The 22188-nt window shown below is 43.9% G+C and overlaps 4 protein-coding genes across 5 annotated transcripts; 2 read left to right on the top strand and 2 right to left on the bottom strand.

Annotated features, from left to right (window-relative positions):
- Positions 1-410: 410 nt before the first annotated feature.
- LOC108091984 (activin receptor type-2B) lies at positions 411-5611 on the bottom strand. The gene is made up of 6 exons (XM_017191395.2): positions 5119-5611; positions 3672-3857; positions 3422-3598; positions 2315-2460; positions 1437-2252; positions 411-1375 (listed from the first exon to the last, which is right to left on the bottom strand). Exons 1-6 carry the CDS (start codon positions 5162-5164, stop codon positions 1196-1198), a joined length of 1551 nt encoding a protein of 516 aa, XP_017046884.1. The 5' UTR covers positions 5165-5611; the 3' UTR covers positions 411-1195.
- Positions 5612-5631: 20 nt separating this feature from the next.
- LOC108091986 (histone H4) lies at positions 5632-6536 on the top strand. Its single transcript, XM_017191398.1, has 3 exons — positions 5632-5735; positions 5953-6166; positions 6225-6536. The coding sequence occupies exons 2-3, from the start codon at positions 5987-5989 to the stop codon at positions 6354-6356; spliced, it is 312 nt and encodes a 103-aa protein (XP_017046887.1). The 5' UTR covers positions 5632-5735; positions 5953-5986; the 3' UTR covers positions 6357-6536.
- Positions 6537-6614: 78 nt separating this feature from the next.
- Positions 6615-15065, bottom strand: LOC108091983 (protein Cep78 homolog). 2 transcript variants are annotated; one of them, XM_017191393.1, is made up of 9 exons: positions 14975-15065; positions 13194-13254; positions 9417-9756; positions 9129-9319; positions 8897-9073; positions 8656-8830; positions 8144-8606; positions 7682-8084; positions 6615-7572 (listed from the first exon to the last, which is right to left on the bottom strand). In XM_017191393.1, exons 3-9 carry the CDS (start codon positions 9742-9744, stop codon positions 6922-6924), a joined length of 2388 nt encoding a protein of 795 aa, XP_017046882.1. In that variant the 5' UTR covers positions 9745-9756; positions 13194-13254; positions 14975-15065; the 3' UTR covers positions 6615-6921. The 2 variants fall into 2 exon arrangements, with proteins under 2 accessions (XP_017046882.1, XP_017046883.1); XM_017191394.1 differs by lacking the exon at positions 13194-13254.
- LOC108091982 (cadherin-23) lies at positions 10301-22101 on the top strand. Its single transcript, XM_017191392.2, has 13 exons — positions 10301-10856; positions 14767-15078; positions 15538-16768; positions 16833-17033; positions 17093-17897; positions 17965-18373; positions 18438-19092; positions 19150-19331; positions 19403-19815; positions 19899-20965; positions 21034-21428; positions 21491-21635; positions 21708-22101. Exons 2-13 carry the CDS (start codon positions 14835-14837, stop codon positions 21904-21906), a joined length of 5946 nt encoding a protein of 1981 aa, XP_017046881.1. The 5' UTR covers positions 10301-10856; positions 14767-14834; the 3' UTR covers positions 21907-22101.
- The last annotated feature ends 87 nt before the right edge of the window (positions 22102-22188 follow it).

Here is a 22188-nt window from a genome sequence, read left to right as displayed (position 1 = left end):
CATTGAATTAAGACCTAACTTTCTTACAGTGTGTGCTGTCCCTTCGGGTTGAATATTTTTAGATTTAATGCTGACTGAATGATTAGCAGCGTGTGCTTCGTATAAACCTGCTAAGACTGCGTGTGTTTCATATGCCTATGCTTGTGTGTGGTGTGTATATATATGTAAAGAGTATAGTTCCATATATTATAATGTATATGCGCTTAAGTTAGATTCTCGTTAAAAAGAAACTTTCTTTTGAAAACTTCAGGTGTTGCTTGTACTGTCCAGTAGAATTAGAATAGAATTACATATATAATTACACATTGATTACGCTTATGTGATTTCTGAGGGTCATTGGCACTACGATTAGGAAATGAAAATCAAATTAAAAAATAAAAACAGACTAATTTAAAATCAATAGGTTGGGATGGAGTTTAAAGTATTTTTTTATTCAAAATACAACATTAAAACACATGCACGCTGATGTGCGAAATTAAAACTTTACGACTACAAAGTAAAATTAAAACTAAAATTATACAAACTAACTTTAGGCCTATTACTATATGGAGGCATTCGATAACGCACAAATAAAATTTAAGTTTAAAAGGCTTGACAATAATCTTCAACAGCTTACTTTTTCACACAAACTACTGCCAGGGGGCAAACAAATTGTACGTTATATGCATGGTTATATAAAACTATGTACGGTTATCAGTCAATGAAGTCAATGTGGGATGAGTGACAAACACATCTATGCACACAGCGCCACGTCTAACGCTCTTTGTTCAACTTTGCTTCGTGTATGTTTCGACTCACTTCTAATGGATTCAAGATCGCGGCTTTATGTCTCATGGGTCGATTTGCAATAATAAAAACAAATTAAAACGATGTCAAAATTACTTTCTGGTAAATCGATCTATCCTACCAAAACAAAAAAGCTGCTTCCAAAGTATTCAAGATCGCGTTTTTATGTTATATGGGTAAAATTAAATTTATAAAAATAAGAAAAAGGTGTCAAAACGACTTTTTTTTATAAATCGACCCATTCTGCCAAATGATTTAGCTGCTGATGACGGTACTACAAACTATTAAACTACAAACGAAACGTCGCACGACCACGCTGGCTTAAACTATTCGCTCTGAAGCGAAAGGCTTCGACTGATTTAATGGCAAGCCGCAGTACCACTCTCTGATCTGCGGCTTAGTACCGCTTCTATAAGCAGTTCGTCGACTCCTTGGCGTCGTCGATGTTGGTGTGGTTCTTGATCAGCAGCTGGGCCGATGGATACTTGTTGAGCTGCGCAAAGCGTTCCATCACGCACGACGAACTAAGTCGGGCCTCGGCGTCGTGGTCCCAACACTCCTCCATGGTGTCGCAGAACACATTAAGACCCTGTGGTAAAACCAATGTTATTAAATCCTTTTCACTCAAGTATTTGTAAGGCAGCACTTACCGGATGGGCGCGCCACGAGCTGAGCAGACGCGGGCGCAGCTTCTTCATCACCACGCTCTCCTGCACTTCGTCCAGCGTGGGACGTTGACCCAGCTCGGCTTCAAACGGCAGCTGGAACTCGCCGACGGGACCGGCAAAGTCACAACGGGAGACCATCTCCCAGAGAACCAAGCCGCAGGCGTATACATCTATACGCAAAAAGGCGTCGCGATTGAAGTTTATGGCACCTTCGAGCACTTCGGGTGCCATGTAGCGACGAGTGCCAACTTGGCCGTGTGTATCGCCGCACGGCTTGCCCGGCTGGAAGATCATGGCCAGGCCAAAGTCGGCTATGCAGGCCGTCAGATCGCTCTTGAGCAGCACGTTCTTGGACTTGAAGTCCCTGTGAGCTATCGATGGCTTAAGTCCATCTGTCTTTGAGCCAGGTATCTCCTCGTGCAGATGAGCAAGGCCATTCGCCATGGACTCGGCAATGCGGCACAGCTCCGGCCAAGTAATCGTGTGCGACTTAAGGTAGTCACACAGCGATCCGTTGTGCTGGTATGTGGAGATGAGCCAGTACTCCGGCTTGTCCATGTGCTTCTCCACGCCCAAGAACTCGAGGATGTTCGGGTGGCGCATGCGCGGCAGCTTGTAGATATCGTGCTCCGTGGTCCACGACTCCTTCTCTTGCATGCGGAAGATCTTAACGGCCACATCCTGGCCGTGCAGCTTGGCCTGCCACACATCACCGAATCTGCCGCTGGCCTTTTGCTCCAGCAGTTGAATGGGACGGTTGCTCAACAATGGCGAGGAGTTGGTGATCTCCGCCTCGTGCTGGAAAAATGAAATAAGGTTAAGCTTTCAAAATTTATGTTAAATAATTCCCACATTCTTACCGTTGGTATCTCGTTAAAGTGCGCCTGCTTGCGGCGTCGATAGAGGAGCAGGCCCATGCCAACGATGACCACGAGCACGCTAAAGATGGAGGTGCACACGTAGATATATATCAAATTGCTGCCATCCTCGGTCTTCTCCTTGGGCACTGCAACGACACAAGGACACACACGGGAACGAACATTAAAGAGCCGCTTTAAAAATGCTGCGCCTTGCCACAGGTGAACAACATCTCGAGTGGCAGCGTGCACCTGCTGCCGCTGCTGCTGCTGGGGTTGCTATCAAAGGCAAAACGAAAACCAAAAAACGAAAGTTCGCCCCCAATTTCGCATCTCTTTTTTCCCCTCATTTTGTTTCGAGATAAAAGCGAGCTAGGCCCCAAGAACAAAACAACAAAGAGCAGGGCACAAAAGACGCCCTGGCAGCAGCAAAGGCTCCCAAGTCAAAGGCAGTGGCAAACACCCCAAAATAAAAATAGAAAAGAAGGCTAAAGGGGAGTCATCCGACTAGAATATACCTGGCACGAGTGTCATTTTTTGTTTATATCTTTGCTGCGAGATAAAACTGCCAATTATGATATTAAATCTGGTGAAGAATAAATTTTACAAATTGAATTGAACATAATAGCTACTGCTAACCAACATTTTTTTTCAGCACTGTGCCTTTAATAACTTATTTTTGAATCTAAGTATTTACTTCTTCCAAAGCAACGCATTATACCCGTGCTTTTAAGGAGCAGCTTACTATAAAAATAAAAACGAACCAGCGAACGTGCACAGGAGGGCAGAAATTGCAACACATGCGCCTCCAAAAGGGGGTTGCTGTGGACTGGGGATGCGGAAAATGATGGGGGAGCGGGCGCCACTTCGCGTCGAGAGTTCGTTAACACGAAAAACGTTGCCTCGGATGCCAGGAAAGGGATTTTTGTGGGCGTACCAGAGTCCCCCTTTCCTTTTTTTTGCGCAACTTGAAGATGCAATAAAAAACGAGTAACAAAAACAAACAAAAAATATATATGCAAACGGAAAAAATAACAAAATTGGGGTAAACACTCCAAAGACAAATCCCCGCAGCAGCAGCAGCAGTAACGCATTCGAAACCAAACCCACCTTGCGTGGTTGCCTCTATCGTGCTCTTGATATACTTCTGGTTGGAATTGCACCGCGATCCTTTGCAGCAGCAGAAGTGGATGTTTCCCTGCCTCGGCTCCGCGCTGGTCACGCACTCCGTCTGATTGCACTCGTGCAATTCCGTGAAGCAGCCCTTCATCTTGATTCGCATGGCGCCTGGGGAAGCGGGAAAAAAAAGGAAATGGAATCAATCAGTATGAAAAATGTGCTCATTTGCTGCCCGGCTCACCCGTTGTCTCGCTGACCGACCAGAGAACATAGCAGCTGGGAAATTTATCCGCCTCCACCTTACAGAGCTCTATACTCGTCACGCATCCCTGGGTGGTATTGCACATCTTCTCGTCGAAGTTCTCGCATTTGATCATGTTGTGACCCTCGGGCAGGATGGATCCACTGATACCCAACAAGCAGCAGGCTAAAATCATATCAATTTGAAAGTAAGCAAATTGTAGGAATACCATGATTAAGGATAAAAGTTAATGGAATTATCGGTCGGAATTGCTAAAGGGGTGGGTAAATAGAGCCGAGCCTATTTGGGGATTGGTTTTAAAAGGGAGGGCGATGGGTGAGCCCTTTGTGGGCGCTATCCTTTGTACACATATCGCATGCCCGCTAGGAGTAGTAGGGTCCTAAGCTGGGGCCTCTGCCATTGAAAGCCACCCCATTCGGGCACGGAATTAGCCCCACTGGCCACACACCAGCCTTTGAGTGGGCATGGCCCCAATGCACGGATATGCAGAGTACAGTGGGACTAGTCAAGAGTTAATAGGACATTTGGTGCTCTACATTAATGATAAAACATTATGAAACAAAGACCTTATAGTTTCTAAGGGACTAAATATGTATATTTTTTAAATAATTTTTTTATTCGTAATTATGCTTCCTGTCCCACTGTCCTTTTGGGTAATCGGATCGCTGACTCTGTGAATGTGTGCGTAAGCGTGCATGCTTTATAGTAAAGTAGATACATAAGCAGGCACATTATGCACACAGAATGGGATGGGTTTAAAGTGGCGCTTGTGGGGAAAAAGGAAACAGCGGCAGCAGAAATAACAACAACAACTACAGCAACAGGGAAGAGAGCGCATTGCGCCATAGAAGGAGACAGGGAGAGAGCCCCAGAGAAAGAGAGGGAGAAACCAGAACCTGCCATACAACAAGTTCCTAATGCAGCGAAATCCATTCAAAGATATGCTCAGCGTACACACACATGGCTTAAGATTGGGCTATACGTATCCATTCAATAAATACCCATTATTTGAAATAGTATACATAGCAAATATTATATGATCAACAGTAAATAAAACAATTATCACTTTTATATTTACAAAAGAAAGTAAAAAAAAAAATAAATTTCTGTGCATTATGAGATAGAAGCACAGGAAATAGCCGGATTATAATGAGAACCAAACCCATGTCAAACCTGATAGACCCCATATCTGTTTTAGGCGCCATGTGATATCAATAAAGCTATACTATTACGCTGAAGGCGGTACAAAGTCATTCACGAATGGAAATAAGCAAGTGTAAGTTCGATGGCAGCAAACATTAAAGCGGAATGTTGGGAAGGAATGTCAATCAGAATTATTGAATATAATGCGCTTGCAATTAAGGCGCAAATACATAAGCACAGTGCACCCTCACACTTAAAATCCCACTGGCACTCCAATACATACCCAGCAATAGCTGCGCCGTTAGATAAATCACTTCGTATTTGGACATTGTTATCGCCAACTTGTTTACAGCACTCGCTGCGTATACGTAACGCGATTATTCAGTTGTTGTTTTTGGGGGGATACTAATGGTGGAATATCAGTATTATTATTTTGGCACAGAGTTCCTGTTCGCACTTCTTCGCCCCTTTTCACTCGCACCTTCGACTGCACTCTCTTTTCGTGTATACTAAGTGCGTATGTGTGCTTGCCCGTGTGTTTGTGCGCCTCGGCAGCGAATTTGCTGGCCACACGCCGTTTGCATGCGCATTTTCCGCGGCTTTTCTTCGACTTTTCACTTTGTTTTCATCACACTTCACCGCGGCACAGTAAACAGAGGGTTTGGCACTACACTTTGTGATTTTTACAGGTCTGCAGGCCTGTTTTCCAATCGTTTTTCAATCGAGCACTTTTCGGTCCGTTTTTTTGTCGCAACGGGCGGCGTTAGAGATGGTCGATTGGCGATAACTAACCAGGGCTGGTTGGAATAGAACTAAAATACTGACTTCTCGCAACAGGTATTTTGAGGTGTAGAAGATTCGGTCTCATCCGTCAAACAAATTCTGGATTTTTCTTGGAAGGTGAGTGTTTGTGCAGAAAAATTTAAGTAAATAATAGAGAAAAATAGTACAAAAAAACCAGACTTTTTTGTTTAAACATATTAAGCGAGGATCAAGCCTTCATTTTCCAATGAAGCCTACCTGTTAAAAGCAGTTTTTGACCATTAGACTGCAACTCTTACTCCACCGAAAAAAATGGCGTCCCACTACAGTTAATTGCGTCTTCTCTTTTTCTTAGCCAATTTCGTAAAACCGACTAATCGAGTGAAAAAATGACTGGACGTGGAAAGGGAGGAAAAGGACTGGGAAAGGGAGGCGCCAAGCGTCATCGTAAGGTGCTCCGTGATAACATCCAGGGTATCACCAAGCCGGCTATTCGTCGTTTGGCCCGTCGCGGTGGTGTGAAGCGTATCTCTGGCTTGATTTACGAAGAAACTCGCGGTGTCCTTAAGGTAAGTTAATAGCTGGAGAACCCTAAGACACATAAATTAATCCTTGTAAAATTCACAGGTATTCCTTGAGAACGTTATCCGTGACGCTGTCACCTACACTGAGCACGCCAAGCGCAAAACCGTGACCGCCATGGACGTGGTTTATGCCCTTAAGCGCCAGGGACGTACCCTCTACGGTTTTGGCGGTTAAACTCGCACTTAAAGCCCCACTTAATATGTATTCAAGGGGCTAACTTAACTACATTCAAATTACTTGATCGAATTGAACCTTAATCAGTAGTATTCAAACACAAACTTAACCAGAAACATATTCTATAATTCCACAAAATATACGGACTAAATAAATCAAAAAATTGCGTAGAGCAAAGAAGTTGTAAATGTTTAATTTCTTTGGCGGGTGAGCTAAGTACTCAAATAATCGAATGCTAAACAAATCAAAATAACTGAATTGAGAGCACACAAATGGTAAATCTTTAATGGCAATCAGTAAGCCTAATTTCTGTTTTTGTACATTTTTGTCGCAGCTGGAACTCGCAGAGGGCAGGACACGTGCAAATAGGAGGTAATGCCCTGCTGTACTGTTACTGCTCGGGAGTACGACTGCAAATTTGGCTCTCCCAGTGGGGATCCTCCCATCGAATCTAGTTGGCTTGGGTACGGTGGTACAGCTCGTTGGTGGAGCCAGCAGAGGTGTCCCTGCTCCCGCTGCGAATGGCTGCTGGAATGCGGTTGTTTGGTAGAAAATGGGCAGCCTCCTAGGAGCTCGTCTCTCGCTTCTGGAGCTGCAAGGACAGGTACATATTCCGCGGCGAGATGAGTTCCCCATCTCCGTCCCCTCCATCACCACCTCCGCCCGCCTCTCCATCGCCGGCATCCTCCGGCAGTGACAACGAATCGGAATGCTTGCGCCGCACAAAGACCTGCATCGAGGAGTACTTGGAACTGGCCCGCAACGTGGAGTCCGTGGTCTCCGCCTCGTAATCCGAGTTTTCCAGCGTGACATCCGTCGAGGACACCTCCTCGTAGTTGGACATGTACGACTCGATTTGCATCTCGTTTGCCTGCACCGGATGATTGTCGTCCGGCCGAGATTTAATGCGTTTTTTCCCCGACATGACGACGTTCGCCTTTCGCTCCAGGTTACTAACAAACTGTGCCACATGACCGTCGCCCGCTCCTCCGACACGTTTCTTGGCGAGGGCTTCGGCCAGGTGGGAGGGTCTCTGCCTTCTGTGTGATCCATCGCCAACTGCATAGCCCTTCTCGTAGCCCCGCTTGATCGGCTCCTCCTGCTCATAGTGGTTATAGTAACCGGTGTCTCCCTCGCCCTCGAAGCGCTGGCCAGGATTCACCATGGCACTGTCGCCAATGTCCGTTTCAAATTGCACGGCTGCATTCAGGTTGAACTGGAATAGGGAAGAACATGATCAAGGTGGAATAGAAATTAAGGATTGTCTGAAGGTTACCCTTAGTTAATAATATCACTGGGGAGAAAAAAAGGTTCTGGAAACTCACATCTCGCTCGTTGGCAAACTCGTGATCCGACTTGGACTCGCGGTTCTTGTTGGCCGCCTCCTTGGGATTGCTCTCCACGTACTTCATCTCGCTGCGCACCTTGCGCACCTGCAACTGCTTGCGCTGCACCTGCATCTGCTGCTCGTAGTGCTGCTGTTCCTCGTCCAGAGGTTCCGCCTCGGAGAAGCTTTCCTCCGGCAGCTCCTCCACCTCCACCTCCACTTGGCGCCGATTCCTCAGCTGCTGCTCTATGGAAGGATGCTTGTTTTGCACTGGCGAGGCTTGCTGTTGCATCTGCTGCTCCTTGCGCAGCGTTATGATTTCGCTGCGAGGGGTGACCTCCGGACTGGTGACAGCACTGTTCACCAGCCGGTTGAAATGAGACTGGCGATAGCTCTGGGAACTAGGGAAGAGTGTTATAAATTACCCAGGATTTTATAGAGTTTCTGGACTGAATCTCACTCCTTGAGCACCTCCTGCATCACTTCGTGGCGCACCACATACTCCCTGTTCAAGTGCGATTGGGATCCCGGCCCAATGACCTTCTCCTGTGCCACGTTGCCAGAATCGGAGCTCATTAGCTGTTGGCTGAGCTTCTCGTTCAGCTTCTCGGCCTTCTTCCGCATCGTTCGCTCAAAGGAGAGCTGCTCCTCCAGTGTCTTCGTGTGGGCCAACAACTGGGACACGGTTACCTTCTTGTTCTTGGGCAGACTCTGCAATCCATTCACGCAACTGAGATCGTACTCCGGCTCCTGTTTCTCCTCTGGACCTTCACCCAAGTGATCCCGGATGCTGCGCAGTAGGAACTTGCTGATGCCCTCGTTGTTCCGCACACTGAACTCCGCGATCGCCGTGTTCATCACCAGGCAGTCGAGGATCAGATTCGCACCGATGTCCGTGAGGCCGCAGTTGTCCATGTCGATTTCTGTGGGGTACTTGGAGGGTATGGATCGCACTACTCGGATCCTACTTACTCTTTATCCAGGCGTCCTCCTTCAGCACCTCGGTGATCCACTGGATGCCGTGGTCGCCGATCTCCGGATTATCAGACAGCAGAACCGTTCGCAATCCTCCGATCGTGTTCACATCCACACTGCGATATCGCAACGACTTCTCCCATCCCTCTGTGAATCGAGTGATCTTTTGCATCTGTAAATGGGAATGGGAATAGGGGTAGGATTCCAAGAACTATTTATAAGTTCTTTGAGTACCTACCTTTAGCATTTCGGCCACGTGCGCGGCTCCTCTAGACGTCAGTCCACAATCGGAAAGGTCGAAGGTCTCGATGTGGTTTAAATACTTGGCTGTATTACAGACTACCTCACAGCCCTTGTCGCCAATGTTGGATTTGCGAAAGCTCACATTCTCCAAGCACTCACTTTCGGCCAAGGACTAACGATAAAGTCAATAATACCCATTAAGCCAATAATACCACCGCACAACCCACCTTGGCAATAGTCTCAATATAGCCATCCTGCAGTGGCAGGCCCTCCAGTTTCAGAACACTCAAATTTTTATTGCTCGAAACGCAATTGGCAATCGCCTGAACCAGGCTATTAAATACGAAACGCGTGTAGATCACCGGTCGCTGGCGAAACAGCTTGGCTCTCTTTTCAGTGTCAATTGGGTCAATGTTGGCTGGCAAAAAAATTAGAAATTATATTATTTATTTATTTATATTATAAATTAAATTATTAAATATTTTTTAAGAGGACCTTTCCTTGAAACAACTCACTTTGTGGATAAGTCCTGCGGAGTCGTACCACCAGCTGCTGGAGCACGAGGTCATAGTGCAACGCCTCAGTCAGGAGCTGCCAGTCGCTGACTGCCAATTTGTCGCCACAGAGCTCCAGGTAAGTGGTGGTCGCATTCTGCTTGCTGCGGATGTCTGGCACCGGCGTCAGATTTTTGGCGCGGCACAGCTCCAAGTAGCGGAAGTGGAACGAGCGGCTCTTGCTCGATTTCTTGACCAGCGGTGGAACCGTCACCACAACCGTATTGGTCTTTCGCGCCAGCTCGCCGGAGTTTCCCTTCCGCAGCATTGTAACTCGACCAACGGACATTTGCTAAGTGATCTAAGATAAAAATAAAAAATAATAAAAACATTAAATAAAAATTAATTACAAAAAACTGTATAAATAATTTAAACTATTTAATTAAAATAATATTAAATTTGCTCCAATTCTAATTCTACTTATGACAATAAATTGTATTTATTTTTAAAAAGCAACCCTCATAAATAAAAATGCTCTTTTTACATGTTAGTAAGCTCTATTGTTTTGACCCCTTGTAACCTTCAGAATTGCATAACCCCACGCACTTCCGGCTTCCAGTGACCACCGTTAACCGAAGCTCTTCCATGCTTCCAGTTACGATCTAGTACGGAGTAACAAGCTTGCAAATTGTAAACAAACAAAGCTCGCCCACCGCCCACTTTTTAAGCCGGTGGAATTTGAGTTTACGGTTGGCTAATTACTCCGCTCTCTTTCGACCCGGCTATATCTTTCTCTCTTTGGTAGAGTAGGGTTGCCATGGCTTTCAGCAACAACTTAATTTCATTACAGCCGCGAAGTCTCGTTAGCTTGTTTTTTGAATTCGACATCAGTCGTCGAGCGGCTGTTGTGGAAAACACTTCGTTCAAAAATTAATATTCGGATTCGCGGTAAACACTTAACGGTTTTCGCATTTCGAAAGTGCAAATTACCTTTCTTCGTACATTAGTTCATTCAGTTAAGAACTTAAAAAGACGGCACGTTCCGTTGATGGTTACAAAAAAAGTGTCATTAAGTGATCTGACCACCATATATTTATGCTTCTTTTCGAAGGCCCCTTTTTCCCCGCTCTAAACTCGAGTTCCGGTTCGTGCATTGCCCAATTTCGAAGCGTGCGACACGTTTATTTTATGCGGTTTCATCGTGTACTTCACTCCATACTATATGTGTGTTCCGCGGGGTTCTTGACTTATGCCTAATTACCAGTGACGTCGAAGCCTTTTCGAAAAATGTGTCAGCCACGAAATTTGTCTGTTCTCTGGTAGTTGTTAAGCGACACTCGAGTGTGACACTGCAAGTGTTGGTTGGCTTCACATAATTACTATAAAAGTGAGCCAAAGGATACCCCACCCAAAAGTCAGCCAAAGGATACTCAGCCTATAGGAATATCTACTTCACAGAGGGTAAGTGCGGAACCGGTTTGCATTTGTGTCCTGGCATGTGGCAGACTTTCGTTTGGGGGGAATAGTTAGGAGGTTTCCTTGACTAAGGAAAAGGGAATGATGTTCAACACAAGGAACTTAATTCAGAGAAAGATAATACAGAAACCTCATGACAAATGTTTTACAAAAAAAGTGAGAGAAGAGAAATAGAAATAATAAAGTAAATCTCCCAAATTTAGTTTGCTAAGTCTTAACAATTTTTTAATTACAACTCAAAATTGGCACAACTCCAAATGAGTTAACTTACACCTTGTAAATTTGATCGGTGCAAGTAAGCCTGAAGTTCAGCCTCGAAGAATTGCCCAACTTTGTTTCTTGGCAGTACTGCAAATAAGGTCAGATATCTCGTGTCAAGGACTTGCTAGCTCTTGCAAGACAAGCCAGTCAAATAAATTGTTTAATTGCCCGAAATGTAGAAATACTTGCAAAGCAGATTCGAATAGAAAAGTGCAAAAATCGAGTCAGAAAAGGAGCCCGAGTGTAACGGACAAATTGCCCACGACACCAGCTGAATCCAAAAGAGCCAAGATTCCGATTCCAAGAGTTGGCTGCAAAAGTGAGACGGATGCGGGCGTCGCTTGAACCCGGGAGTCGTACGAGTCTATGAGTCAAAAACCAAGCCACCGCAACGGACCAACTCCCCCTCATCCTCCCCTCCCCCTTTTTCCACCCCCCGAAAAGCGCTCCTTTGTTTGCCAGCCAGCAAACAATTGTTGGCTGCTGGCGTTGAACTTGACTGTCGAGCAGCAAAGCCGTTCATATCGGAATCGATGGGCATGACAAAAGGGCCCTAATACGGGGGAGGAAGTGTTCAAATTGGAGTACTCGGAACGCCAGCGGGCCGATTGTTTGCCCGCGGGCCGGAAACTGGAGGCAACATTGGTCACAACACGATCCGCACCAATCTCAATCTAAAGCAATGCACTCAGGAAAAATGTTGTCTATTCCTAGTAGGAAGTAGTAAGTTCAAATAGTGAAAATCAGAAAATTATTTATGGATAAAGGGTTACGATTTCCATATGTAAAATATAAATTTTTTGGTTGGTAAAATAAGTATTTAGCTTTTGTACTATAGTCGCAAAGTTGTATCTTCTATAGTTTATAAAATGTTCAATTGGAAACTTTTACGAAATTTAAATCCCTAGTAGTTATTAAAACCTCCCCTAGAAATCAATTGTATATTACCAATTTTTGCTCTTAGTTCATTTGAACATTTTCCATCCAAATTTTATGAATTTCATTTTACCAATATTTTCTCAAGTGTTCATATGTGACTGCTACTCTCAGCCGGGCTTAACATATTTAATATAATTAAGTGAGCCCCCGGCTGGCTTGGAAAGTCATGAACCGGCGATTACCGAAGCTGCCACGAGGGGCGAAGAAAGAGTCCGGGGAACTTGTCGCAGCGGCAGACAAATCAAAATTGTTTATTGGGATTTCCATTTCGGTGGCAACTACCTTGGAGCCGCAAGTTTTGTTTTCTGCGGTTGGGCCAGAAAAGCCACAAGAGTCGCCATTGGATACGACGAATGGAGTGGACAGTTTTCGAGAAGGATTTCACTTTTGGCCCACTGCTGCTGGGGAGCGGGTCAAAAGAACTCGCCAAGCGTGAACCCTGCAACCAGCGTCATTAGCACCGAAGTTCGCTCGGATTCGCATTGGGATACATGTGTATCTTTTTAGCTCGGAGATGGGGTATCTCTGAGCTGCGGAAAGGCGCCGTCGTCATGGTGCTTGGGCCAAGTGTTTTGTTTTGCTTGACTTTTCGGCAACTGCTCAGTTCGCTTCTGCCACTTTCCACTTACATAAATCCGGGGGAAATGGCAAAGCCTCCGACAGACTTTGACTTAACCGATCTTGGCAAGGCGGCGTAACTTATTAATTTGGCTTAATTCAGTGGGTTTTAGCTGTGTGGAAAATTGGCAGCCAGAAAGCCACACTAGCAGTGGGTGGAAGTGCCACTAATGGAGTTAATTAAACTAAACGCGATTTTGAATGGTCTCATTTGGAGGGAAGTGATAGCACAGACATTAGGCAAAATAAAATGAATGGTTGAATTTCCTCAAGTCGGATTTCCTGCATGTAGCAATAAATACACCTAATTTTATTGTTTCGATTTTTAATATAATTAAACCATTGTAGTAACAGGAAGCTTATTTTTACCCAATGAAGAAAATGAAATCTGTAATTAACTGCAAGGAAATATTGTACTTCAAAGAGTTACATGTACACCACAACGATTAATCTTTTTTTCTAAGCATATATAATTAGATAAATCTTAGTATAGGTAGTACTCACATATCTTTACTCCAAGTCTCCAATAAATTTGAAATGGTTATGAAACACACATGAACAATATCTGCAAATACAGAAAGCATCATTTACTAGAAGCATTTAAATTCCAAGGGTACAGCAATCTAGCCATTCCGATGGGGGGATTCCGATCCGATGCGATACAGCTTTGATAACCCCGATTCGGCGGTGGCGAGGATGCAGTGCAGCATGAAATTACCTGGCCAGCGGAGCATCCCCATCCCCGAATCGCCTGAATCGCCCGTCCAACTGACCAAACAACCCAAATGCCGTCGTTACACAAAACGCGCTGGCCACGGATGCATGGATAATTATCCACGGAGATGGAGAGAGAATTGGCCACCCAAAAACACAAAAAACACAAAATGCAGAAGATGCCGCAGATAATACTACACTACTATATGTCGGATGAAAATGTTGCATGCGGCGCGTGTTGAAAGCGAAATCAGGCGCGGATTGTGATTACTTTTGAATCGTGATCAGTTGCGGCGACTCTCTAACGACCTTGCCAGTTGATTTTCCCGCGATAAAGAGGTTGATGCAACTTGGTAATGAGCCATCCCCAGAGGCAAACAAATCAATTACCGTCAACGAGGCATTTACGATGGTTGGCCATTAAGAAATAGCAAAGCCAAGTTGCGAAATCAATGAACCACAATTGGCAAATCTCTCGGATCTCTTGGATCTCCTGCTCCGATTGCAAATTAACCTAACCGAGTTGAACTCGCGAACAATGGCTTTAATAATGCATATGCTATATGTATGCACTTGCAGCTGACAGTTGCAGTCATTGCTCTACAAATATATTTTTCACACAAGACCCCTGTGAAAGATAAGGTTTTTTTTTTGTGAGCCCCAAATGTGAAGCAACTTCATTATATTTTCGCGAATGCTGCGTCTTCTTCAAAGGCAACTTTCAATTTTCACTCCACTTGAGCGAGAGAACTTATCCGCAATTTGTTGGCAATTCGCAATGAGACAAATCTGGCACATGAATAAGCCAAAGTAGTAATAATTGCCGGGCAGTTTAGAAAACGTTCCGGTCGTTAAGCCACGTACAAAATAACGAAAAACCAAAGCAGCCGCGAAACCCATAAAATTTCTTTAGCGGAATTCCAGGCTGGCGCTGAGCCAGCGTTTAAGTTTAAGTAAACTGAAGAGTAAAGCCAATAAAGAGCTGACGCTTAATTAATTTGAGCATAAAACTTTCGCAAAGATTCGCTGGCCGATTCTCACGCAGAACATGCGGACATATAGTACATATAGAACAGACAGACAGGCAGACAGACAGGCAGACAGACAGACGAATTACCACCTGCAACACGCAGATTTGAAGTCCAGTTCCATTCGAGAATTAAGAAATCTGCGACCCAATTTAGTTCTTGTTTCTTTTTTTCGTTTTGGGTAGAAAACTTCTTTCGTGGATTTCCCATTTTTGAAGGCAACTTCTCGAGCGAAACTGCCGGCGGGTCACAGATCACGGCCCATAAAACGTGCGACACATGGGGAAAATGGGTTAACACTTCTCTGCTGTCGTAACACTCCGTCTATTTTCTAGGTGTCATGTGCAAGTGGCAGTAACCAGTAACTAGTAACCCCGAGGTTCTAACAGAAAAACCCAACAAAATGTACAACGAACCACAGTCGCAGTCGAGTGGCCATGGAATCGGCAGCATGGACTACAAGAAGGTGCGCTTAAAAGGAGGACAGCATAGGAAATCCCCTAGTTATATAAGCTCCATATCCATCCAAGTCACAATACTCACCACACTAATCAGCTTGGTTGCCTCAAATCGCCCGCCGCGTTTCGCAATCGATGGGCAGTCCGAGATTGTACTGCGTCTGAAGGAGAGTCCTGAAACGAAAGTGGGTAAGCATAAAGAACCTGATATGATTTGAACCAATATACAATCAATATCACACATAAGCTATTACTAGATATAATTAAAATAAAGAATGTATTTTAATTAAAGTACCACAATTTACAAACAATAAAAAAGATACAAGCTTTTTATTGTTCAAAATTGTATTCGCACATTCATGAAAATTGTTGATGCATCAAGTTTTTATACATATCAAAACTCAACGTTCAATTATCTGTGAGTTGTGCAAAATGCGAGCAGAATTAAATGAACTGATATACCACATGGTATGTGTCATGTTTTAATATTCTTGAATTATCATTTCATAATATATACGATCTGCTTAAAGCATTATCATCTTGAGCAGTTCGTTTCAACTTCATACATTTCATTTCCTATTTATACAAACAAATCTTTCCAGTATCAAATTTTTCATGATTTGTTTTTTTATTAATTTTTTCATTTAGGAACTCTGATATACACGCTAAAGGGTTACGATCCGGACAACGATCCACTGACCTTTGGCAAACGCAACTCGCACGACAGCGAAATAATTCGTATTGAAAACACTGGAGGCAACGAGGCCAAGGTCTTTTTGGCCAAGGAATTGGATCGCGAAGTGCAGGATGAATACTCCATAGTGTTAACACTAACAGATAGTCACTATAGCGATCATAACTACGTAACCCAGAGCTTTTTGCTGTTGGTTGAGGACATAAACGATAATGTCCCCTCTTTTTTGCCCTACCAAAATGCCATCGAAATTCCGGAGGGCAGTGCTCCTGGTGTGGTGAGCACTTTGGAGGCCACGGATGCGGATGAGGGAGCCTATGGCCAGGTGGTTTACTACCTGCAAGAACTAGATGGCGACAATGATGTATTCTCCATAGCCACACATCAGGGAAAAGGAATTTTGAGGTTGCAAAAAGAGCTGGACTACGAGAAGAAGAGTCTGTATCAGCTGAGGGTTTTGGCCATCGATCGTGCCAATCAGGGACCAGTTAACACAGGCACTGCTGCTATCCTTGTGAAGGTCAAGGATCTCGAGGATCAGCCACCAGAATTTGTGGAAGTTCAAGCTGTGGCCAGAATTGCAGAAGATGCTCCTGTGGGCACGAAAGTCCTGCGAGTGCGAGCTATAGATGGAGATCGGGGGATAAATAACCCCATAGCATATTCTCTGGAGGCCAATGATCTGTTCGACATAAATCCGCACACAGGAATAGTTCAGACTTTGACTCAACTTGATCGCGAGGAGCAAAGTGATCAAGTGAATGGAGCCCACATCCTAAGGATTTCTGCTACCGAGTTGTCCAAATCGAATACCCAAATGGCACCGACAACTGTTCGCACAGAAGTTACGATAATAGTGAGTGATGTGAATGATGAAATACCCACTTTTGGGGAAACAGTTTATCGTTGTGAAGTTAATGAGAATGCCCAGACAAACACCCCGCTCAATTTCATCGACGAGGAAGTACAGAACGTGGTTTTTGATCACGATGAGGGCAACAATGGCACCTTTCGATTGTTTTTGGATCCACCCAACGATCTGTTTGAAATCGTACCCGAACTGGCTGTTAATGAGGCCAACTTTATGCTGCGGGTGAAGAACTCAAAGTCGCTGGATTTCGAACAGTTCACAGAGATAAATTTTACCATATTTGCAAGGGAGGTGGATGAGCCAAGTCGATGGAGGTGGGTTTTTATTGCCAATTGTTGTTCAACAATTGAATATGTAATTTATTTCCTTTCTTTTTAGTTCCGCTCATGTTCAAATATTTATACGAGATCAAAACGATAACTTCCCGGAATTCAGTCAAATGGTTTATAATGCAAGTGTTTTGGAGAATAGCGATCAAGACACGATAATCACTCATGTTCAGGCGGTGGATGTGGATTCAGGGGATTATGGAACTATGGGAATACGCTATACAAATCTCAGAGGAGGAATAGCTCACTTGTAAGTTACTCGCGAATAAAATATGTTTCTAGCTAATAAACCTCTCCTTTTTCTCAAAGACTCAATCTGAATCCCATTACTGGAGTTATAACCATCAAGCAAGCGGGTGGCACTGCCTTCGATCGTGAGATGATTTCCCGGCATTATCTCACTGTAGAAGCGATCGATAATGTTGGTCAGGGAAATAGAAACACAGCCCAAATTATAGTGGATATACTGGACGTGAATGACAATGCTCCTACATTTCCTCAAAGGCAATACGAGACAAAGTTGCTGGAGAATCATGCCGAGTTTGAAACTCCTTTGCAATTGGAGGCTCGCGATGCTGATCTTAATGGAACGGAAAATAGTGAAATAACCTATGAAATTGTGGAGGGAATGTACCGATTAAATTTTACTATAGATCCAGAAAGTGGATTACTGCGTCCAGTGCATCGCTTTGATTTTGAAGAACTGGTGGAAAGGAGCAGTCGCAGAAGTGATTCTCAAACTGGAGGATCTTCTAATATTCGAGAGATTGATTTATTAGTACGAGCTCGAGATTCCGGAATTCCAATGCTATCCACAGTGGTTCCTGTTTTAATTTACGTGCAGGATGTAAACGATAATGCACCCATTTTTCAACGCAGCTTTTATGCTAAGACTATTCCAGAGGATCTGGAAGGAGGAAGTCCTGTCTTGCAAGTGACAGCCATAGATCGAGATGGATCTTCACCCAACAATGCGGTGGTCTATCGCATTCAAACAGGCGCTAGTGATAAGTTTATCATAAACTCGGAAACGGGAGTTATTTCGGTGGCTCAAGGAGCTAATTTAGATCCTGATCTTACGGACAACAAGCGATCACTTTACACTCTATCAGTGGTGAGTTTTCCCACAATATTTTCTTTAGTTTGAAATATATATTTTTCTTTTTATTTTTATTTAATAGATTGCTTTAGATGGTGGCTTGGGAAATTCACAGCTTATGACCACTTGTACTGTTAACATCAGCATTCAAGATGTGAACAACAAACCTCCAGTAATAACAGAAATGCCAGCTTTAAAAATTTTGGAGAACACACCTGTGGGGACTTTGGTTTATCGAATAAGGGCAACTGACTTGGATCAAAAAGCCATTCTGCGTTACAAACTCAATCCTGAACATTGTGAGGGTCGCACTGAAGAAGGAGCTTTGGTAAAGAGTAGCGAATACGACTTCCTGGGAGCCTTTGAGGTGGATCCTATAGAAGGAGCCCTTAAAGTGATTAAGTTGCTGGATCGCGAAAGGGTTGAGCATATTAAACTGGCCATTACTGTTGAGGATTTGGCAGCAGCTAAGGGAAGGCAAATTGTTGAAGGTAAATCCTAAAAATTTTCCACCTGCAATATTTCTTAATCGTTTTCCTTTAAAAATCTTTACAGGTTTTTTAAGCATTCAAGTTCTCGATGAAAACGACAATAATCCCAAGTTCCGGTTACCTTTCTACCGGCAATCAATTACCGAGAACAGCATCAATGGAGCAATGATTGTGAATGTGCTGGCCTCAGATGTGGATAAGAATCGCACCATCACCTACGCCCTGGAGGGGAATCCCACCTATCGATCCCTGATGCACTTGGATGCACAAACGGGAGAAATTGTGGTGGCCAGTAAAATTGATCACGAGCAACATCAGTGGCTCAACTTCAGTGTGAGGGCTACGGACTCCGGGATTCCAGCGAGATCCTCACTGGTGGATGTGTATATCACCGTGCTGGATGAGAACGATAATAATCCCTACTTTGTGGGTGGCAGCAAGAATTACACGATCAGTGAGAATGCACTACCAGGAACTCGAGTTGCCACTTTGCAAGCTGGAGATGCGGATTCGGGGGATTTTGGAAAGATAACCTTCCTAATGGATCGCATCAGCTCACAGGGAAAGTTCACCATAGATGCGGATACTGGAGTGCTTACGGTGGCCGATCGATTGGACAGGGAGTCGAAGGACTCCTACAACCTGGTAATCGAGGCTTGGGACAACTATCAATTCGGTTTTCTGGCTGGCGAAAGTCGCAATGCTTTTAAGCAGGTCTTGTAAGTTTGTTTTATCATATGTTATTTTAAAAGTATTACTAATTTTTAATCCTTTAGTATTTCCATTCTGGATGAAAATGATAATCCCCCAGAGGTTAGTGTCCCCACGGGTTGTGTCCTCATCACGGAATATCACGAATTGCACGAAAAAGTAGCAAACATTGTTGGCAAGGATGCAGATGATCCAACTACACCAAATGGAAGATTGGATTTCGCTATTACCCAAGGCAATAAAGATGGTAAGGTTAATAAAAACTCATCAAGTGATTGTATTTAAATCCTAATTATCCTGCTCACCATTTAATTTCAGGCATGTTTGAGCTGCGACAGCTTGACGCTTGGAATGCGCAAATCTTTGCCAGCAAAAGTCTGCGAAATAAGTTTGGAAACTATAGCCTCACTATAACCACTAGAGATCTGGGTCTTCCGGCGAATATTGTGCACAGCACTCTGGATATCTGCGTATCGGATTACAATGACCATGCTCCGGTTTTTGTGAGACCACTTCATAACACCACTGTTCGGATTCCGGAGAACGCAACAGTTGGAACTCTGATCCTGCAGGCGTATGCCAGCGATGCAGATATGGGTCAGAATGCACTGGTCAGATATCGACTTAAGCCAGATCCTTTGGGAAGTTACAAGATGTTCGATGTTAACGCTAATACAGGAGAACTGTTTCTGAGACAGCGATTAAATCGAGAAAGGCAGAAGATTCATGAGGTAAAAAGTATTTAAATAACTCCTTATATTCTCTGAAATTAACAACATTTTAATTTTATAATTTTTTTATAATTCCCCTGCAGATCCGCATAGAAGCTTATGATCAGGGTTTGCCAACCTCACTGAGTTCCGATTTGGATCTTACCATTTATGTGCGTAATGTTAATGATTACGAGCCGCAATTTATTGTTAATGAAATATCCGTGAACTTTACGGAGCACTCGGATCCAGGAGCTGAAAGGATTAAGCTTCCTGACACCATAGATAAAGACCAGTTGGAACTGGATGATCCAAACGAAACTCCCAGCCAGGTGTGCTATTTTATAGTGAAAGGAAACGAGGCGGGATATTTTCGACTTGATCCAGAGAGCCACATACTGACTGTTGATCGGGAACTAGATCGGGAAGTGACAGCAAACTTTACGCTTTATGTGAAGGCAACAGAAAATTGTGGAAATGATTCCCTAACAGGGGGAGCAAAGCGACGCAGCATGGGTATCGAAATTAACAATAGATTGGGAGGCTTTTTGCACAATCAACCGATGGGATATGATCGTTTTAAGCACTCCCGACAACTAAGATCGGCGGAAGACAATGAATACGAACCAGAGGATGGTGAGATGGTATCATATGAGGCCTATGACTCCAGTCAGGAGGAGCACTCTGCAGGATTAACTCCTTCGAACCCCGAAACAGATAGCACAGTGATCAAAGTCAAAGTGAGAGTTCTGGATATCAATGATAACCCACCTCGATTCCGTTCCAAAATCTTTACTGGTGGAATTACCACAAATGCGGATTTCGGTTTGAAATTCATGCGCGTTGAAGCTACGGATGCAGATGAGGGGGAAAATGGAAAGATTGGATATTACCAAGTAGGCGAAATCCGACAAACTCTCTCCGAAGGATTGGAAAATGTTCGGAAAGAACCATTCCTTCTTGATCAGGAAACCGGGGAAGTGCAGCTGAATTTTGACCCGCAGAAGGGCATGAAAGGATATTTCGATTTTGTGGTTTTGGCCAACGACACTTCTGGAATGAGGGATATTGCACACGTGTTTATCTACTTGTTGAGAGAAGATCAGAAAGTTCGATTTGTGTTCCGACTGCAACCCGATGAACTGCGATCTCGAGTGGACTCCTTCAGAGAGTAAGTAATGGTTAATCATTTTATAATTTTTTATTGAAATCTATCTATTATCCTCTTAAAAAACCTAGCACCCTGGGAAACATCACAGAATCGATTGTCAACATTGATGAGATTAAAGTTCATGAGAACAAAGATGGTTCGGTGGACAAAACGAAAACGGATCTGTATATGCATCTAGTCGAGCGCGAGGATAACTCCATTTACGAGGTATCCGAGGTGCTCAAGCTGATTGACTCGCACATCGAAAGTTTGAATGGACTGTTTAAGGAGCTCAATGTGCTGGACACGCAGGCGGCGGAGGCTCAGCTCCTGACCGCAGGACCCACAAGGGGTCCTTTGTTTGTCTGGCTTGTGTTTACCAACCTGTTTTTGGCCACGCTCTTGGTGGTCACAATTGCACTTTGTGCCTCCCAAAGGAATGGTTACCGCAGGCAGCTGAGAGCCGCCAAAGTCAATATATTCCGTAAGTATTAATTATAAGAGGTTGTGTACTCAAAAAAACATAACATATGTTATCTTATTTAGGTGGAGGTTCCTCAATGTCCCTGCAAAATACTCAGGAGCCTGCCACTCGTGTGCCAAATACCAACAAGCACAGTGTCCAAGGATCAAATCCCATTTGGCTAAAAGGCTACGACAACGAGTGGTTTAAATCGGAAGAAACTGGCAGGTGCGTTAGAAAAGAAATCTTTGAATCCCAAAATCAACGCTATTTTAATATATAACATTTTTCAATCCTTAGCCTTGGTGGCCACGACTCGCTGGATGATAACTTCCTGTCGGTGGCCACACAGGACATGCACGAAACCCTGAAGGGCACCGCCAAGTTGTTCAACAACAGCAACGATCTGAATCGACACTTCAACCTGTACAACCAAATTGACAAACTGACCAATAATGCTCAAATCCTGGCTCGAAAACTGGAGACCACGGAATTATAGCACCAACAGTCCACATTATTTATTGTACTTAGATTAGTATTAGGTTAAGGTCAGTTTGTAAGAACAATGTAAATAATCGAATTGTATGAAGCTCAACATTAGTCCTGCTGTCTTATATGACAAGCAATTTCGTACAAATTAAGGAAAATGTAACAATAAAACCGATAATAAAATAACTCTATTTATAAAACGTGAGTGGTGATGACTTTCTAATTTATCAAAACCTCTTTAATATTAATGACAGAAGCAGGAAAGGCAATGAACTTACCTCTGGTTCAGGTC

This window comes from Drosophila ficusphila, unplaced genomic scaffold (genome assembly GCF_018152265.1).
Source record: "Drosophila ficusphila isolate 14025-0441.05 unplaced genomic scaffold, ASM1815226v1 contig_791, whole genome shotgun sequence".
Lineage (NCBI taxonomy): Eukaryota > Metazoa > Arthropoda > Insecta > Diptera > Drosophilidae > Drosophila > Drosophila ficusphila.
Note: the sequence above shows the minus strand (reverse complement) of the source record. Positions and strands in the feature narration are given on the sequence as shown.

Excerpts from the sequence above, each read along its gene's own strand:
- LOC108091984 (XM_017191395.2), bottom strand. The coding sequence starts at position 5,164 with ATGTCCAAATACGAAGTGATTTATCTAACGGCGCAGCTATTGCTGG. Across the intron at positions 3,599-3,671 it reads GTCGGTCAGCGAGACAACGG|GCGCCATGCGAATCAAGATG; the intron begins GTGAGCCGGGCA and ends CCGCTTCCCCAG. Across the intron at positions 2,253-2,314 it reads ACTTTAACGAGATACCAACG|CACGAGGCGGAGATCACCAA; the intron begins GTAAGAATGTGG and ends TCATTTTTCCAG.
- LOC108091982 (XM_017191392.2), top strand. The coding sequence starts at position 14,835 with ATGTACAACGAACCACAGTCGCAGTCGAGTGGCCATGGAATCGGCAGC. Across the intron at positions 19,816-19,898 it reads AAAGGCAGAAGATTCATGAG|ATCCGCATAGAAGCTTATGA; the intron begins GTAAAAAGTATT and ends ATTCCCCTGCAG. Across the intron at positions 21,429-21,490 it reads CGCCAAAGTCAATATATTCC|GTGGAGGTTCCTCAATGTCC; the intron begins GTAAGTATTAAT and ends TATCTTATTTAG.
- LOC108091986 (XM_017191398.1), top strand. The coding sequence starts at position 5,987 with ATGACTGGACGTGGAAAGGGAGGAAAAGGACTGGGAAAGGGAGGCGCC. Across the intron at positions 6,167-6,224 it reads AAACTCGCGGTGTCCTTAAG|GTATTCCTTGAGAACGTTAT; the intron begins GTAAGTTAATAG and ends TAAAATTCACAG.
- LOC108091983 (XM_017191393.1), bottom strand. The coding sequence starts at position 9,744 with ATGTCCGTTGGTCGAGTTACAATGCTGCGGAAGGGAAACTCCGGCGAG. Across the intron at positions 9,074-9,128 it reads ATATTGAGACTATTGCCAAG|TCCTTGGCCGAAAGTGAGTG; the intron begins GTGGGTTGTGCG and ends CTTTATCGTTAG. Across the intron at positions 8,831-8,896 it reads ACGTGGCCGAAATGCTAAAG|ATGCAAAAGATCACTCGATT; the intron begins GTAGGTACTCAA and ends TCCCATTTACAG.